The following is a 19829-nucleotide window of genomic DNA, read 5'->3' as shown; positions in this document are numbered from 1 at the left end:
AATCACAGGCCCTTGTGGAAAAATCAACAAAAGGACTTCTGTAAACCCAGTAGAATGTACTGTGTGCTACGCCGCCGTCAGCACTTCTAGTGTGCTCCACACTGGCAGCAGAGTGCTGTAGTGTGCTCCACACTGGCAGGCCTGGCAGGACTTCAATTAAAGCCTGTCTTCCATGGGGCTAAACAGGCATATTCCCTTCATCCCACAGACTAAAAGGCTTTTTAAAATTTAAAATCTCAATTTTAACTTTTCTTTAGTATGTTTGTATTTCTCCCATTTTTCATGGGAAGGATATTTGCATTGTTTTTCTCATATTTGAGGATTTCCTAGGACCTGCCAGATGGTGCTGAAAATGAACAAATGAAAAACCAAACCAAACCAAACCAAATCAAACCAAACCAAACCAAACCAAACCAAACCAGTGAAGGTATCTGAAGGGAGACATGCCCACTGTAGCAAGAAGACACATGTGACTGTTCTACCAAGAAAACTCACTGTAGTGCCTTCATTGGTGATACTTTAGTAATCAATCAAGGTTACTATTGCCTATTTACAATCAGGTTACAATGTAACAGTTTCCATCCTCTGAACTGTCCAAACTGTCTCTAACATGGTTACTAACAGTAAAATGTCTTTGGCGATACCTATAGTCGTACAAAACTCTTTTTAAAAAAGATTATTTTAGCTTGTAAGTGCCCATTTAGATATGAAACCATTTATGAGACAAGTACAGATAACTGGAGACTTGTTATGGAAACCCAAAACAGAAATGCACTTTAGCAATGAGGCACTTTAATTTATAGTCAATAAAGCTTAACAGCTCACAATATTAAATAACACACTTGCTTTTTTATCCTTAAGGACTCAGTTTAAATAAACATTTGTGCTAACTCACTACATTTGTACAATGTGGCATATTAGTATGGGCATATGCCTAGTGAATAAGGAATTTTAAAAGCTGTCAAAAACATAATTCTAGTCACCCAAACCTCAGGTTTAATATAATCTCACCAATGAACCTTCAGTTTATTTCTAATTTAGAGAAAGGGACATTTTTATCTATTAAGTGATGTCATTACTGCAATTTAAAGTGATTCTTATTGACCACAGGTCAAGAATTCATGGCCCTTTTATGTCTGATTTTTAAGGCAGGCTAAACAGGTAACAAAATCTTTTCTGGAGTAGAGTGCTTTAGTTTTTTGCTTAAGGGACAACAGATTGAAGAATAACTGATGTATTCTTGTGTTTATAGATTCAGATAGTTATTACTGTAGATTTATTCGGGGGGGGGGTGCTGTTAGCAATCCTGAATATGTAATGCTGGCTACAGTGCTTGTTTGTGGGTTCCAGACAAGGATAACAGAGTGGAGTTCAGTGCATATCACACCAGACAAGAAAGTGCTGCACACTTGGTGAGTATAGCAGATGAGGGAGGCTGAAGCAGCCCAATTCCACTAGCAACACATTACTCACTACTCAGGTTCCCTCCCTTAGGACTCCAGATGGCCTTAATGCTATGCTTTGGCACCTAGTCTACTGCATCTCAGTGAAAACGTCCATGCAGTAACATTAAAGGAACTGTTATAAAACTGCATCCTGATTGCTGTTTCCTACATACTCCTTGGAAAATCGTCATTACATGTGATCAGGCAACAAGCAAAATTTAAAGAGACCTTGTATATAAAATTCACCCATGGCCTTAAATTTTGGTTGAGGAGCCAAATAACCAACTCTTAGCAAGTGGCTTTCAAAACTGATTTTGACATAATTAAAATTGACCTTCATATGTAAAACACATTCATCTGAATGTGATGAATTGTAAGACCTTTAACATTTTCTTAAGGATAACTAGGAATTAGGTTTTGTAAGACACCAAAATTAATTGCTGTAGTTAGACAATAAATTCAGTTTTTTTTGTCAAGTGTTATGGCTTTCTCTACATTTTAGAGTAAATCAAATTCCTTTTAAATCCTGCTCGTGAGTTCTTCCAGAAACATCTGATCCAACAAGATGAAGTTAAGGAATTGCTGTGGCCTTCTAATGCAGCAACTTGAATACAAACTTTTTGACTTGAAAAAAATATAAGGAAAAATAATAATAAATTTCCAGTCTTTTATATTATGAAATAAACCAAGACGGAACTACATTCTGTGCACTTCTCAGAGCCGTACCATGTCCATTTCTATGAAGTACTCTGGAACTCAGAAGCACTAACTTGTGAAATATTTTACTGAAGAACACGAACACCCGTGTTCAGGGTGAGAAAGCCGACCTGTGGACCCCACCCACGGTGCTCTTAGCAGAGTTCTAAAACTTGCCATTTGTCCAACTTCCCTCTTTCTCTCAGAACTCAGCTCATTTCAAAGCAACCAGCAGACATAGTCCAGTTTTCTTTTCCTGTTTTGAAACAACTATGTATTTTACAAGATCTAAAAGGCTTTTCATGTAGTAAGGTATTAGGGGAGTTTGACTTGCAGGCTAATTTCAAAATGAATGAAGACTAAACCAAACTGCCAACATCAAGGGCAGCAGCATAGTTCTGACTTCTAATCCACTCACTTTTAATGAACTCAGTTAAAACAATAACCCCACATCCCCTGGTTATTACAGTATTTAAAATAACAGTATCCCCAAACCACTAGTTTGGGTTAGCATATTTATCTACTATATGGTGTTTATTTTGTTTTGTGTATATGGTTTGGAAATGTGATATGCAGCTAACAATCTGAGATTGTTTGGAAGTCCATAAAAGGGTAAATGTTATCTAAAAATCCTAGTATTTAAAGTCATCTTCTATAACCCTCCACATTCCACAATACATACCTAAGACCAACTGAAAAAGCAATGCTTTCATAAAATGCCAATGATACAATGATGTACACACAACATTGGCTAGACAGCACTCACTTGCCTAAGACAGTAGCAAACATTAATGTACTTACACATTTATTTTATTAGAAGTCAATATGATCAGCTGCCAACATTTTGAACTTCAGTTGTCCAAGTGACATATGTTTCAACATGAAGGCCTAAAGCAATTTCCTGTGCAATGGTAGACTACCCAGACGTTTAGGACATCTCCAACTGCAATGTGCTCTGGTCAAAAAATAACTGGAATTCTTCACAAAAGATTTGCACACTCAAGAAAAAGCTGGCATTTTGGTTTTTTTTTTTTGGTTGTTTATTCTTTTTTACATAAAAGTTTACCAAGAATAGGACAGTGGCTCAGAAACCACTTTTCTAAATATATTCTTATACAAAATAATTTCAAGATATAATTATACTAGGTTCTTGTACAGTACTCTATTTTAATAAGAATAAAAGTATTAAGTATGTGAAAACTGCAACACCACAAGGACTGAGCCATTTTACTAGTGTAATTAACATTAGAACAATCTTGCAACAGGCAAGCGGAACACTGAGAGAGCAGAGACACGGCTGGATACCTAACTCACTTCAGCCGCACCTTGCACACCGAGGAGGAGACGGCACGAGTATCTTATGCAGATGGTCAGTAGCAGAAGGGCACTTGGATCGCTCCTAATAGACAGAACATGAAGGACACTGACAACTTAGAGACAGACAACGGCCTTATGTGCATGCTGAAATCAGATTGTGTCTCTCAAGTCCACACAGCATTCACTGTGCAATCTGTTGACGAGTAAACAAATAGTGCAGGATTCATTCAGTGCAGCCTGGGCTGGGCCTACCCAAAATCAATTCTTGGTCGATACTGCAATACCATCGGGTACGACTATAAAAGAAAAAAAAAAAGGTATGCGTAAAGCTGTGAAAACAACCATTTCTACAGAAAACCGTGAAGAATTGGGGATTTATAATATTTTCTGATAATCATGATTACAAAAGTTGCCATTCCAGATTTAAATTAATATCAATACATCTCTCCCTCCCTTCCTCTCCTCCCCCTCCCCTTCCCTTCCTGGAGAGGGCCTAAGGAGGACTACAAACTCCATGCCCCCAGCAACCTTGTGGGGCTGAGTATTTGAGCTGCAGATTCTCCTGAACCATACAAGAGTAAGAGACCCTATTCTGCAAATCAGTGAAACTGGAGTTTCCACAATACTGTTCATACATTTGATACTCTTTCCTTTATTATTTAAGGTTTATTTTAAAAATGGTCTTTAAGTACTGAAAACATGTACCTGATTGGTAGGTACATGAAACGATGACTACCTCCTTTCAATACGACAGCACCCAGTTCTAGAGAGGAAAGAGCCTCTCGCAGATGGAGGCAGGCATCACGCTCCTACTCTGCTTTAACGTCACCTACCTGAGAACCAAATAGTCAGAGAGCAGTCTGGAGGACTGTTCTAAAATCCGCAGATTCCTACTTTTTAAGTGAAATCCAATGATTAAACTATCAAGAGTCAATCAAGAAAATGCTGTGATAGCCACTGACCATGGTCCACTATCTCTGGGTAGATGGTCTGAAACCTTCACTACAGACAACAGCATAGTCTGTGATTACAAAGGCAGTCAGACTGGACACCCTCTAGGCACTCACATGCATGTCATACACTGAGAAGACTTGATGCTACTATGTACTAAATCCCAGCTAGCACAGGACAGGAGAGTGGGGAAAGATACCCTAGGCTTTGTTCTCAGCGGAACAATAAAGAAGATGCCATTTAGGATCTAATGGGCAAGCACAGAAGGTCTCAGACTTGCAAGGTTCCAATGGTCTTACCCTTATTCTGATTTTTAATTTTTTTACTTTTATTCTTCACCTAGTATTCTACTCTGGTCTTAAGGAACCAGCTTGGAACTTGGTTAGTTGGGCACAAAATTCTCTATTTCTGAAGCCTGGATTTTGGGGCCATAGTTGTATATGCCCCCTTTTCCTCCCCCCAGAGCTCTCAGAGACTAAATCACCAAGCAAAGAGTACACATCATGGAGGAACCCATTGCTCCAGCCACATATGTAGCAGAGCATGGCCTTGCCCGCCATCAATGGGAGGAGAGGCCCTTGGTCCTATGAAGGCTTGGTGCCCTGGGTAGGGGAATGCCTGGGCAGGGAGGCAGGAGTGGGTGGGTGGGTGGGATAGGGGAAGGGAGGATGGGATGGGGGTTTCCGGAGGGGAAACTGGGAAAGGGGATAACATTTGAAATGTAANTAAATAAAATATCCAATTTTTAAAAAGTTAAGAAAAGAAGCCAGTAGGAAAATGAGTACCAATACTGGGTTTTATCAAATGCCGTTTCAGCATATAGTGATTCTATTTTAGAGGATTCCATACAAAATACTAGTTTGTTATCTGCCTATTTCTCCTACAATATTGCATCATTCTTACATTTCTGATAAATTCTACTAGGTCTTGACATTATCCTTTTAGTATGATCTTTTAGTTCATTATTTAGTATGTTATTTAATATTTTTGTATTAATAGTCAAAGCGAAATTTGGTTCTAGCTTTTAAAAAAGAGATTTCATTTTTATTTTAAATGTGTATGTGTGTGGGTCTGTGGGTATGTGAGTACAGGCACCCACATTGTCCTGAAGAGGGTGTCCATGCCATGCTCACCTGATGTGGATGCTAGGGCTGAACTCTGGTCCTCTGCAAAAAGAACATGCACTCTTACTGCCTGCACCACCTCTGCAGTCCCGTGCGCAGTACCAGTTGTCTAGGTTTTACTGACATAGTAATGCTCCCTTTGGGAGGACTTAACTTTTAACTTTCTTACAATATTGTTATCCACAATGAAGGGTGGTAGAAAGAAAGGTGAGTGTGGGTACAGTTGCAGACTGGTCTTAGTCCCATGTCCTTCAGCACTCAGGGTCAGAGCTAAGAAGCAGCTTCACCTCTCAGGAAACACACATCAACACGAAGACAAAAAAAGTGCAAGCTCACGTATCCTGTGTAACAGCTATGCACTAGGTTACTACTGTAATTTATCACTCAGTCAACAGAACCGTGTGCTCAGCCCTCCCCGTCCTCTGCACACTGAAAGGAAAACACTTTCCTTCCTGAGCGGCTTTCCATTGCCCGTCTAGATGTCCGCTAGGTTACTCCATTTCCAAAGAGGCAGCACTTAAACAGTATCACAAAGCTCACATCTTAGTGATTAACTGAGATTCCCAGACCACAGCAGTAATCAAAAGACTAAGCAAAATTCCAGAAACACTGCTCCTCAGAATATTTGCTTAGTGATTTTATAGTATTCTTTTAAGACATGATGTAAACTAATTTGTTTCAACCTGGAAAATGGAATACTTAAGTTTATTAGTTACTAACTACTAGAAACTAGATGGATAATTTTAATTATTGAGGAAAAGGTTACTTTCTTAAAAATCCTGTGACATCTATGAGGTTAAGACTGGGCACATTATGTCTGCGTGTAGTAACACAGTAATGCTTTACTATACTGTATCACTCTATTTTTTTTAAAAAAAATATTTATTTTTAAACATGTGTGGGCATGCCCACATTAGTGGGGGTGTCTGTGGAGCCCAGAGGAACTGGAGTTACAGGCAGTCAGGAGCCACCTGGTCATCAAAATCGGGTCCTCTCCAAGAGGAAGGGTAGTTTTTATGCTGAGCCATCTCTCCAGTCTATTTTCCAAATTTCTAAGATGTGTTTTTATTAGATAAGCTTTCCTTAGACACAAGTCGAAGCTCCCTGTGTTACTAAGTGATCAGTCACTCCTGTGTCCCGGAGCAGCAGTTGAGGCTGGCTGGGTACGGCTGACAGCTCACAATCAGAGTTAGCCATATCTCCTATTTAGAGTCAATCATTTTGACATTTCATCTCAAGGGCTAAAGATTAGCAATGACTCGAGGGCTAAGATGAGTAAGTATGAAAAATTCGGGATTCATAAAAATAATAGTTTTAGGACATAATTTTATTCTTAGTTCAGTAAAATGGTTAACTCAGGAGAACTAAAATAGTGGGAAACTTTTGCTTTTTAAGTTTGAAAAGACTTTAAAAATTGTTTTTACAAAGTGACAGGTCAGAACTTGAGTTTGGGATGGGAGTGGTCAGCGCAGGGCACTGTGATGGCCATATGTCCCGTCATGAGTGCCTCTTACCTGGTACAAAGTGCCATCCTGAGAGCAGACTTGCGAGGCTGAACAGTTCAGACAGCAAAGCTGCGGAGGAGATGAACCCATCAGATAAGAGGCATCCACAGCGGGACACATTCACTCAAGCGTAAGTGCCAACACGAGTCATTTAAATAAACATTGAGAATGCTAGGGGCTTTTTTCTTTTTTTTGAGGGGAAATATTTAATAACTCGGTGACCGGTAAATTTTAGTGTTAAGTAACTTTAGCATTTATCTATGAAGGTTTTTTTTGTCTGTCTTTAATATTGTAAAACTACGAAGATGGTATTCTATCTTTTTCATTTCATTTCTGAATGCTGATTTCTGAGGACTCCTCATCTTTTAGTATAGAGGGACCATCATCTTTTCCCTTAGTACAGAGAAGGTGCCATCCTTCTCCTACTTGTTCCTCAGAGCAGTTTCTCCCACTCATCTACTTGGAGAGCAGCGGTATTTAAGAGTATAGCTCCGAGTGACACGGAATTTCATTCCAACTGAGGGGCTGCTCCATTGCTCTTTGCCTCCACATTGGTTAGGTCAGATTGTTTGCACTCGTCCACGCCTGTTAGAGCATTGCTGATGAGCTTCTTGAGTCTGTCTGATGCTCGTGTTTGCAGTCTTAATAGCTATACAACTTACACTTTAAGTTATTCACGTATTTAACACTGCATACTCTTCCAAATGGAAAAAACTGAATGTATAAATAGGAATTAAACATATAAAAATATAAGTTTAAGGGCTGGAGAGATGGCTAAGAGCACTGGCTGCTCTTCCGAAGGTCTAGCATTCAATTCCCAGCAACCACATGGTGACTCACAACCATCTATACTAGGATCTGATGCCCTCTTCTGGCATGCAAGTGTACATGCAGATAGAGCACTCATGTGTAAAATAAGTAAATAAAAATCTCAAAAACAAAATAAATTTAAATAATAAGGAAAATTTTAATTTCCCAAAGGAGACATTTTAAGGATATACTTTAGAAGGTTATAGATTTTTCACAAGTTTTCTCTAACCTACCAAATCTTGTCCAACTATGTAATTTGAGAAAAATTATTTAATAAAATTACAGATTTGAGATGGAAAGAAGTGATTTCATTAATTTTATTTCTATTAATTTCTTTGGTACCAGTCAAAACAGATGTGTTTGTTTGCTTTCTTAAGACTGCCAGAGATTGTAAAGCAAGCAATGAGAGGCAGGAATGGTGCTGAAGTGTGGCTGAGGCTGCAAGAAGAGATGGAAGCAGCAAGAAGCATCGGGAAAAGGCAGCCAGCTAGACTGAGGGTATTCAACCTACCCACAAGAAGGTGGGCAGGTAGAACATGGCCCACCGTAAAGGCTGAGGCTGAGCAGAAAGCTGCTGACAATAGCTTTTGCTAAGTGCAAGCGAGTGGACTGTGCTCCCAATGCAGTTTAACAGACACTGTTTCCTTCTTTTCCTACATTTATTAGATTAGACATTCTGCTAAGTACTTAAGCTGTAATATTAATTCTTGCTAAATTTTCCTACACAGTACTATCACAATTTTAAGGATTCCCCAAAACAGAAAAAAGAGGGAGGCAGAACACAGTTGGAAGAAAAAAAAGCTACAGTGTATAAAGGAAGATGTTAGTGTTCAGAACACACAAGCACTTTCTAGAAGCCGACAAGAAAAGACAAACTCATTAATAGTATAATCAATATGAACACTCACAAAGATGTTATATTGCTAATATAAGTGTTGAGAAGTCAGAAAATTGGCCCTCTTCTGTGGTATGACTATAACTTATGAAACCTCTTTTGAGGTCAACTGACAACTTCTTACAATGTAAAACTTAGTCCACTGTAAAGCCAACAATCTAGACAATAGAAATGCCACATTTGCAAAGTACATGTCTTGGAATAATAGATACAGCACTACTTGGAATGTTGAAGATTAAACAAAACCTTAATGCCCACCAAAATAGCCAATTAGATCATGCTAGTCACACAAACTGAACTGTACCAATCTATTAAAAAGAGTAACTTTCAAGTGTAATTGTTTTATATTATCAGATGAGAACAGAGTCGCTAGCAGTATGTATCTCAGCTAGCATTTGGATCTCAGAGAAATGTCTATGCCCACTGGCATGGAGTTATGAAGAGATACTAGACTGACAGTAACATCAGATGACTGAGTTACCTCCTGACTGAAATGTGAATCAGTTCCACACTCTCAACTTGTGGAAGTCACAGAAGAAACCTGGTCACAGATCACATCTTCCAAATCTTAAACATCAGAGGTGTTCACACAGGTGTGAAGCATTTTAGAAACGTGTCTGAGGCCTATCCCAAGCCAACTGAGTAGCACTGTACTGTCACCATACCTAGATCACTTGTATTTGCACTAAGACTTAAGAAGTACTACTGCTAAATATTTACCCTACTAGTGAACAATAGATCCACTCCAACATTCAGCATAGCCATCTTCAAGCAAAAAAACTGCTATAAACTATAAAAATATATAGCAGCTGTTTGCCCAGGTGTTTAATTCATTATGATAAGATTTAAAATTAATTTATCATGATGAAGACAAGGTCTAGAAAAGGCAGAAGCCACCTATGTTCATCTTTTCTAAAAGAGACTAAGATACAGGGGGAGGTGACCTGGGGAAAGGGCAGCATGACCACAGAAGCTGGATGGCGCAGAGGGATGCTCCGGTACTACAGAACTGGAAGGAAACTCTCTTCCCTGACACTGCCCTGAGAGGCAGCAAACAGCATGAGGGAGGGACATGGATATGGAGTGCCCTTGCCTGAGGCCACGGACCAGATGGAGAGTCAGGACTACCATTCCTCCAGGGTGAAAGGAATGGAAGCTATCCTGAGTCATAGACTTGAATGAGTGCAGAATTCACAACCACAACATTGATGAGAATGAAAAACTGCAAAGTTGCCAAAGCAATCCAGAAATACACTCCAGTGCCAGTCACAGACACTCAAAAGTCCATCTGAGGGAATAGGTAAAGCAATGCAATGTAATTTTAAAAATCTACTTTTTGTCTCATTGGCACAAATATACATCATAAAGTAATTTAGAAGGCCTAGGTATTGGCCTTATATAAGACATATTAGGACGTTGAAGAAAATGAACAATTAAAAAGTTTTAGACGGGATTTTTATAAGTTGCATTATGTACAGTTCAGAATAATACCTGTTAAAGTATCCAGAAAAATCCATAGATGTATGTATATACACATGCATGTGCAGATAATGGCTGCATCTTCAAACAAAGAAGACCAGTTTAGATTGTTCAATTAACTGTATTTCTGGTTAAAAAAAAGTCTTCAGAATAAACTAGATTCTTAATCTTGTTATGTGTGAATGAATCAATTCCAAGTAGACTAGAATGTTTACTATAACAGGACTAGAATCAAGTAAGAAAACACACAGTAGCTATCAGTGCGGGAGCAAACTGAGCTCTAAGCGAGTTAGCAACACCAGCGGTAGAGTACTGAATTTGTAGACATCCAGCACTACAGAAAGGGAACACTACCAAAAAACAGGATTAGAGAAGAACAAGCCATCTCTCTTCAGGCCCCATCTTAAACATTTTAATAAAAGTATATCTCAACCAAAAACCTGAAACTTCTTCAGAAATGTGTGCTCAGAAATTTAACTGCATATAGACTGATTTAATTGGCAATGTTAGTAGAAAGCTTATACAAATCAACTCTTTCATGCTTTGACATTAAAATAATTGCAATATTGAGCTTCTTGGCCACACTTCTAATGAGGCTGAGGCAGGAGAATATTAGTCTCAGGCAATATTATTACTGTAGCTAGCCTGTGCTACAGTGAACTCTAGGCCAGCTTGGGCTAAATAGTAAAATCTTCCTTCAAAAAAACACTCCCCCATCCAAACACATGCAAATGAACACCATGGGCAGTGTTCAGGGGAGCACTTGTGACAGGAGCCCTTGGGAAGGCTTACAATGATGTAACTAACAATGAATGTACAGCACTTATGACAGAAGCCCTGGGGAAGGCTTACAGTGAATGACGACCTTAAACCTTTAGGCTGGTCTATCCACAAATGATGGTGTCTAGCACTCCCATGCTGAAATGTCCACTGAACTAGCAAAGAAAGCCAAAATTCCATTTACTGCAGAAATATTACTGTAGAATTCGAGTATCTGCTTTCTAACTGTGCAGACTTACCTTTGCGGTGTGCACCTGGCATATGAAACATTTCAGGTTTAAGAGTTAAATGAATATATGCATAGCCCTTAAAGCCTATAAACAAGGCACATTATTATGCAATACAATCATGTAAAAAAAAAAGATGAACCCAAACGTAGTCTGATAGGCTTTTTTTTTTTCAAGGACACACAAGTAGCAAGTGACTGACTGACACTAGAATGTTATTTTCCCTTCTGGGTCTTGAGATTTTTCTGCTTGTGGCTAGAGTACTGTGTCTCAAAGAGAAGATTTTTATCCATGTAAAAACCCAGATCGGAAAACAACAAAAACCCTCTCTGAATTAAGAACTCAGGTGTTTTAGTATTACTATATCATCACGTTTTCTTCTGAAAAACTAGACAAATATCTTAGCCATATAGCACAAGGATTTTGGGAGGTTTTCCAACAGTTCACTGGATGTTAATATATGTGACATTAATATACTCTGAACTACTGAAGCATGACAATCCTCATTATTTGTAAATTCTACATTATTTATATTGTATGAGGTAACAACTCAATGTTATGCTGCATTTCATAATTAACATTTTCATAAGAAAATATAATAAACCTGGTAGAAATATCAGTGTTTAACACAGGACATATTGACTACAAGCATTAAACTTGTGGGTGAGCATGAGTGCTCACCACACAGCTCTGTCATCAGCCTTCCGTGCATTTCTCATTCATCTCACCAGGGGACTCTGGCAGCATTACCACAATGCTCTGATTCCCAGACAGGCTTGTTCCACAGTATGCAGGGTGCCCCACATTTCCTAACACTCCTGCCTCAGGTGGACTCAAGCTTAAGAGTTAACCCAAGCAAAGACATTTAAAACTCCATTTGCGGGGGTGCGGGAGTTGATCTTAGGTTCTCTTTTGAACATTTTCTCCCTCATCACTAAAGCCTAAGGCAGAGTAATCTTCCTCTGGCAGCAGAGACCCCTACTAAATCTCGTTTCCTCAAGCCTGACATTACTCTTTTAGTGATGGATCATGCCATCCCTCTCCGACTCCTGGATCTGTTCACTCTCTAGACAGCATGGTCTATGTGGCCCCACTTCCCACTTTCACACTGTAGCTTACACGGGCTTGCAGTACATGCCTCCTCTGCTCTAGGCTGGCAGAGTCCTGGACATACTTATAGCTGGGCTTAAAAACTCACCTTCAAAATATAAAACACAGACATTGGTCTCGTACTTGGGTGGATTGTTAAGTGCTGGAGAATAAAGAGAAACTCATTTCTTCTCTTTCCCAAACTAATGCTTCTAATTTCTTTCTTTCTTTCTTTTTTTTTAAAAGGTTTATTTATTTATTATATTTAAGTACACTGTAGCTGTCTTCAGACACTCCAGAAGAGGGCGTCAGATCTTGTTACGGATGGTTATGAGCCACCATGTGGTTGCTGGGACTTGAACTCCGAACCTTCGGAAGAGCAGTCGGGTGCTCTTACCTACTGAGCCATCTCACCAGCCCTTCTAATTTCTTATGCTCCTTAATAATATTGTTCAATCTGAATTATATAATAAACTATAACCATATATACACATAAGTAAATATAAAAGTGATTTACATTTTCTCCTCTTAGTCGCCATCTTGTCATATAGATGAATTCCATAGTATGATCCTTTCCCATAATTTCACCATTGCACAGCACATCCAACTTTAAAAAAATAATTAAAAAATATTAATGCAGAGAAAATTTGAATTTAGACATTTTTATACATTTTCAAATTTTAAAAGATCCAACATAAAAGTACTAATTTTATAAGAACACTGAATATTTTTACTAAACCCACTTTGCCACAGACTGTCATAAGTTCAGATGCAACATGAAACAGCATTTATCCTGTACCACACATCTGTATCTCAAGTTGATACACAATTTATAAATGCAATGCTGTTTTGATTCCTGTTTCTTCTACAACTCTACAGGTTTTAGACATATGTAGGGACCACTCTTACTGAATGAATGAGAAGGAAGTATATAGTCAGCTCATTCCAAACCCACATCTCAGAATCCTCTGACGTTCCCAAGATGAACCTTGGGAGTTTTACCTTCTCCTTAGTTTGGGATCAAAGAAATAGGGCATTATAACTATGGCACAGATCTATGTGTTCAGGGCTATCTGGCTTCTCTGATGTGCTTGTGGACACTTGTATGAAATGTTAAAACAAACTGTACTGCAAAGTCTCCCTTTTGTTCTAGGCTTTAGGAAACCAACCCTAAAGCTTCAAAAGGCCACAAAAACTTTGTCTATGGTTCACTAATACAACAAAGCAAACATAAAGGATGCTGTATCAAAGATCCTGATAAATCAGTCCTCTAGTTTCTAGTAAAATAAAATTGGTTCAGATTTTATTTCAAGGGTGGAGGGGAAAATGAGTTTTAAATACATCTGTAGATACCTAGACATAGATTATAATTTTGAACTTGAAGTCTAACACAAAATATAGTGCCAATTATATCAGACATATTAACTGTTGATATTTTAATAATTTATGGTGACATATAAACTTTAAATTTTTCAGTTATTTTATTAACTATTAAAAGCAGACAACTCCTTTTTCCTCTTGTCTGTAAAACAAGTCCATGAGCAGAGCTGTTAAGGTGCAGTCATTAATCAGGCTGCTGTAAGCACCCAGTCCCAGTGAGCAATGCTGGTAAGGACACTTCGGACATTTCACTAAATCACACTCCTATGCGCTGGGCAGGCAGCAGAAGAATGGGAGACCAATCCATATTTCATGAAGTAAAGCAAAGGACAAGTTCTTTGGGATAGACAGGAATTGTTTGAAAGTACATAGTTAATGGCAGAAGACAGAGAGCTGCTTTCTTAGCTCTGGTAACTTTCTGACGACAAGAAAATTAACTTAGCAAGCCAGATTTTAAAGTAAAATTATGCATGGTATTTTTGCATGAAAAAAACAAAGTAAAGAAACCAGTACAAAAAGTCGTTGTCTATTTTTCACTACAGATGCTATCTAGAAATTATCTTTTATGTTTGCCAAATACAGTGGGCTCTAACACTTTCATTTTTTTTCCTAATACAAAAGTATATCTGGAATTTTTTAAATGATTTATTGATTTTTATTTTTGAGCACTGGTGTTTTGCCTGTGTGAAGGTGTCAAATAGCTTGGAGCTGAATTACAGTCAGTTGTGAGCTACCATGTGGGTGTTGGGAATTGAACCCCAGTCACCTGGAAGAGCAGACATGCTGTTAACCACTGAGCCATCTCTCCAGACCTGTAACTAAAATTTTTTAAAAACTGTAGATCCAAACTAACAAAAAAATTTAACCCAACTAGTCATCAGTCACATGAGACATTCCCATTAGGTTCAAGATTAGATGCTTCCTCTGATACAGACACCTGTCTACCAGGGTCTGGGCTTAATTCCCCTCAACTTCCCTTCTCTTTTAGTAAGGGACTGAGTCTCCTGAGAAGCCACCCATCTCCAGAGCGTGCCTGTACTTCAGACTTTGCTGCAGCTCACCACTGGGCAACTGGCAGTCTGCCCATACTTTTGATCCTTGAGATTTGTGCTAGGCCCTCCAAGGGGAAATCACAGGAAAGCAGACAGAAAGACTTTAAGAACCAGAGGACAGGAAGGTGGGAAGCAAAAAGAAGTTGCCTGGACGTGACACAGCCTCCACACTAATGCACTCCCTGTAGCTGCAATATCCACACAAGACTTGCACAAGGCTGGGCAGAGCAACATTTCATTATAGGTGGGAGAGGAGTCCATGAGGCCTGACTACTGACAATTAATGGTTGCTTGGGGAAGAAGTGCTGTAGCCAATGTAAGCTGTCTTTGATCCAGTAATAACCCCTTATTCAGGCTCAGGTAAGAAACCCTTACTAAAGCTCAGTGAATGACAAACAAAGGTTCAGAGGTAGGAGCACTGAGAAAGGTTCCAAGCTGAGAAAGGGGTGACGAGAGGGAGTGTTTGGGAGAAGCAACTCATTCACTATATAAATGTATAAAGCTGTTAAACAGTAAAACTAAACATTTAAGAAGTGACATATCTTAAAGCATGTTGACATTGTAAAAAAGAAAGAACTCACTTAGCTAGATATGCTTTCTGAGTATTAAAAAGTTTTAAAAATATCTCCAAAGGCATCAATGTGATTTACTTGGGATACTTTGTTACAAAATGTTACATAAATTTTACATTCTAAAAATTAATTTTTAAACATGAAAATAAACATTTTCTATAAAAATTAGTTTGAATATTCTTATTTTACTTCTTTTGCTAGAATTTTGCTACAGATCAGAATCATTAAACTCACAATTAGATATGATTTTACTTACCTCATAAGAACTTGGAAGTTTTAGTTTTAAACTTAGAAACTTTTTAATAGTTCCTACAGTAACTCGTGTAGAACAGCGAATAAATTTCTTCATGAGACCCTAAAGGAAACAAATGACAAATTGAAGCCTCTCATTTGTTTTTACTAAAACCTTCAACCCTTCAGGCACGGAGGCATATACTTGTAATCCCCGCATTCAGAAGGAGGAGACAGGACCTGAGTTTGCTTCTGCCTGGCTTGCAAAGTGTGACAGTCTCATTAGACCACCCCAAACCAACTAAGCCAAACACAACCCAACCCACGAAACCAAACCAAAGCCAAAGGCATGAGTTTCACTATATATTTGAGTATTTTCTAAATGTAAAACAAAAATGTTCAATTCTCATAAGCAAAATGTTCCTAATTATAGCCTATTATTTACGACATTCTTCAAGAATATCATTCTAGTGTGTGAATTAGCAAAACCCTGTCAAGTAGGCAATCTGTCTTTCTCTAACATGTTTATTTTTTTTCTATACAGAAAGCAGAGTTTAAGTAAAAGGACACAAAATATTTTGTTAAATGCTGTTACTTCTGAAAGCAGGAGGAACTTGTTAAGTATAATGGAGAACCTGTAAATAACTTCAGAGACAGACGTAGTTTGACATTAGACCTGGGAGAGTTCTGGATACTGCATCTGCTTCATCCACAGCCTGCCTTAGTACCTGCAAGCTATACATACAGTGTGGGCTCTGGGTTGAGGAAAAACACTCCCCAGGGACAGGTTACCGAACGTTACTGTACATCACTAAGTTCTGTATGCCTTGATCTGTCTCTTGTTTTACATGAAGAGAATGCTTCTGATTCACTCTTTAAGCTTGAACAAAGCCCCACCCCCACCCCAGGTGACCTGCACCGCCTCCCACAAGTCATTAATAATTCAGAGTTGTCAAAATAGTTAAGGGAACATTTTTAGGACATGACAAAAGAGTGTTTCTAGAATTCATAATTCAATAGACTGACACAAATCTAACAAAATTCCAATCTGTATTATGTAAAAGCTGATTTGTAAATACTTAGAAAATAGAAACAATGAGCACTTTTTCCAGGAATATTTTATAATGGAACCAAATGAAACTTGCACTGCTTCCTGGTTGTGTGCACCTGAGAACTATTGTAGAGCTGGATAGAAAGAGGGCAATGACAGTCGGGGGCCGGGCAGAAGACAGGATGGTGGAGAGGAAGTAGGGGCAGAGCTTCTTCTCATTATTCCTTTCCTGACATATGGAAAATGGAAGCATTGTGGTACACACCAGGAACTTTCAAGAGACTGCTAGGAGAATCTGTGTCTAACCCTCCTTGCTAGGCTGTCTGGAAAGGGTCAGTATTTCTGGTATATCTGCATATCAGAAGATACACTGCATAGAAGACCGTTTCATTTTAAGAACACTGCCTTCCATTCCCATGGCACAAGGCCCCGCCTCTGTGTCCTGTTGTCCAGTTCAGAGAGTGCAGAGTTCAGAAATGTCTCCTTTAAGCTGCTTGCCTAAGAACACAGTGTGAGAGTGCACAGAAGTCTGAGGCGCCCAAACTCAGCAACTTCAGAGGCAGAGGTGGATCACCAGCTGTCAGAGACCAATAAAACAAAGGCCCGGATCCTGTTTTCCTCTGGTTCTGAAGAGTTACAAGACCAAATACAAAATCAGCAGTAGTCTCTCCTGTAAGCTCAGAGGGACCTGCAGTTCTAAGATATGACTCAATGATTCTTCAATTTTGTGTTTAGTATTATGATTTAATCTCTACCAATCAGAGCAATTACAAGCATGATTTAGAACTTCTTAAATTGATATATAACACCATAAAGTCACTGTCTAAAATGAACAATTTAGTAGTTTTTATAAAGTTGTTCAACAATTACAATATCCAATTCCAAAATTTTCTTTTCCTCCAAAGAAATCCTTTACACACGAACAGTTAGCAGTTACTTCATATTCCCATTCCTACAACCCACCTAGCAACTCCTCATGTGTCGCAAGTGACAGATCTTTTTCTTACTAATTATATTATTACCACATAATGAATTCATTTGCTTACTATAGTCAAATATATTCACTGCAAGATGCTGATTAAATGAAAATCTAAGTTAAAATTATTTGCTTTTAATTTCCCAATATAAAGTACCACATGATGTAGCCTTCGCACTAATGCAGTGAATCAGTACTTTTGGTAATATAATACCAAAGAAATTCAACCCAAAAGAGCTATAGATTAGCATAGATGAAGAAAATTAGAAATAAAAAATAAATATGAACTTGTGCATAAAACAAAGTGCAGAGAAAACCAACACCCTCAGTGACTATAAGTGCTTGGACAAAGTGACAAAAGACTACTTAAGACCTAAAGTAGTAAAGATTTATATGAAAGCTGCTGCCAACCAAAAAACCAGGACACACTAGATAATATTCAAATACCAAGGAAAATAAACCATTGAGACAGCAGTGAGCTTTTAGATCCTCTAAGAGTCAGAGCAATGTTTATGAGACAGGATAAAGAACAAGGATTATGTAGAAAATAATGGAAGTCCTTAAGGATTTTATCCACTCAGAGGCACTTGATAACACAGCTTTACATCAAAACCTACTGTTCTATTAATAAAATATATTAGCCATGGCATGAGGCTTATAGAGTTTTAAATAAAAGTAGAAGACTGCACAATATGATTTAGGCTAGGACTGGAGAGACGCCTCAGCAGTAAAAGCACCAGCCCTCTTCCAGAGAGACTCAGGTTCAATTCCCAGCAGGCACCCACAGGGCAGCTCACAGCCACCTGTGCTTCTTTCCAAGGGTTCAGACCCTCTGCTGGCTTCCACTGTCAGCATCAGGCATACATATGACACACAGGCATACATGCAGGTAAACAGCCTACACATATAAAATAAAACTAACCTTTAAAAATCACAAATTTAAAGATGATTAATAAAATGGTTAGAGACACAGCTTAAATAATTGTTCTGAGTTTTGGCTGCTGCACTATAAAAATTAGCCACTAGATGGTGGCACTGGCTTGGGATAGCTGGGCTGGAAGGACAAAGTACCAGGAGAGCAACACTGGCTATTCCCAGATTTGGAATTTCAGAGAATGGTATTCGACTGCATTACATTAACAACAACAACAACAACAACAACAAAAACGGTGAAAGAAATGACTTCTGTCCACTCACCTTCACTACGTTGTCCCCTGACTGTCCATTATTTCGTAAACAGTCCAGACAGATAGCAATTTGCGGGTCACTTCTATGATAGTCCTTATCATCTTGGTTTTCATCACCTTCTTCATCTGCTCTAGATTTGTCAACCTTTGAAATATCATCTGTATAATTGAAATAAGACTCGTGTAACTCAAAGTTTAAAGTCAAGCAGTAATATGACACTCACCAAAGCAATAAGCAACCTGAAGCATCTCACAGCCTCCTCAAGACTAACTGAAGCCCTCCAACAAAGTCAACACAGGAATGAATAGCCATCAGAGGCCATCAGAAACGTAAAGCAGCGGAAGATCTCTAGACTTTTTGTATATACTGGTTTATGAATTTTATCTTCCTTTTCCTATTTTATCCTTTCAAAATATTATTGGATTTGGTCCTTAATTTGGGGTGAGTTTCACTGAGCTACGTGTTTGGTTTATGAAAGACAGTGTCTGAAGCCGGGCATGGTGACGCACGCCTTTAATCCTAGCACTTGAGGGAGGCAGAGGCAGGTGGATTTCTGAGTTTGAGGCCAGCCTGGTCTACAGAGTGAGTTCCAGGACAGCCACGGCTATACAGAGAAACCCTGTCTCGAAAAAACCAAAACAAAACAAAACAACAACAAAAAAAGACAGTGTCTGTACATGGGTTTAGTGTAAATGTGGGAAAAGAAAGAGCTGTTTTCTCACCTTTGTAACATACAGTGTAAGATTCTGGATTAAGAAATATTCTGGATTAACTATATTTGGACACAAAAAAGTGCAATTAGTGGTTAGGACACTTTAGAAGGCAAATAGGATACAAAATTCTTTCTAATTCAATAAAAGATGTGTTTAAATTAAAACTAAGTTAGTATCCTAAAAGTTCTCAAAACTTGAATTTATAAAACCAACTACAGAAAAATAATTAATTTTAAAAACACACTTTGTAGCCACTTAACCTGTTAAAAATTCCATTAAGAAAATTTAAATATATTTCATATATCAAAATTTATTTATACTGTTACATGAATACAACTCTATTGATTG

The 19829-nt window shown here is 38.4% G+C and overlaps 1 protein-coding gene across 7 annotated transcripts in view; it reads right to left on the bottom strand.

The window, feature by feature from the left end:
* Window positions 1-1243: 1243 nt before the first annotated feature.
* The window catches only part of Pcgf5 (polycomb group ring finger 5), a 106752-nt gene continuing 88166 nt past the window's right edge, over window positions 1244-19829 (bottom strand). For 5 of the 7 annotated variants that reach the window (XM_029543976.1, XM_029544043.1, XM_021203839.2 and 2 more), the window contains 5 exons: window positions 18778-18926; window positions 15579-15677; window positions 12836-12925; window positions 7048-7107; window positions 1244-3754 (listed from right to left, as the gene is read on the bottom strand). In XM_029543976.1, coding sequence (XP_029399836.1) covers window positions 3707-3754; window positions 7048-7107; window positions 12836-12925; window positions 15579-15677; window positions 18778-18926 — 446 coding nt within the window. In that variant the 3' untranslated portion in view covers window positions 1244-3706. The remainder of the gene's footprint in view (window positions 3755-7047; window positions 7108-12835; window positions 12926-15578; window positions 15678-18777; window positions 18927-19829) is intronic. The other 2 variants (XM_021203852.2, XM_029544135.1) reach the window with 1 other exon arrangement.

The sequence above is a fragment of the Mus pahari genome, chromosome 1 (genome assembly GCF_900095145.1).
Source record: "Mus pahari chromosome 1, PAHARI_EIJ_v1.1, whole genome shotgun sequence".
NCBI classification, from domain to species: domain Eukaryota; kingdom Metazoa; phylum Chordata; class Mammalia; order Rodentia; family Muridae; genus Mus; species Mus pahari.
Note: the sequence above shows the minus strand (reverse complement) of the source record. Positions and strands in the feature narration are given on the sequence as shown.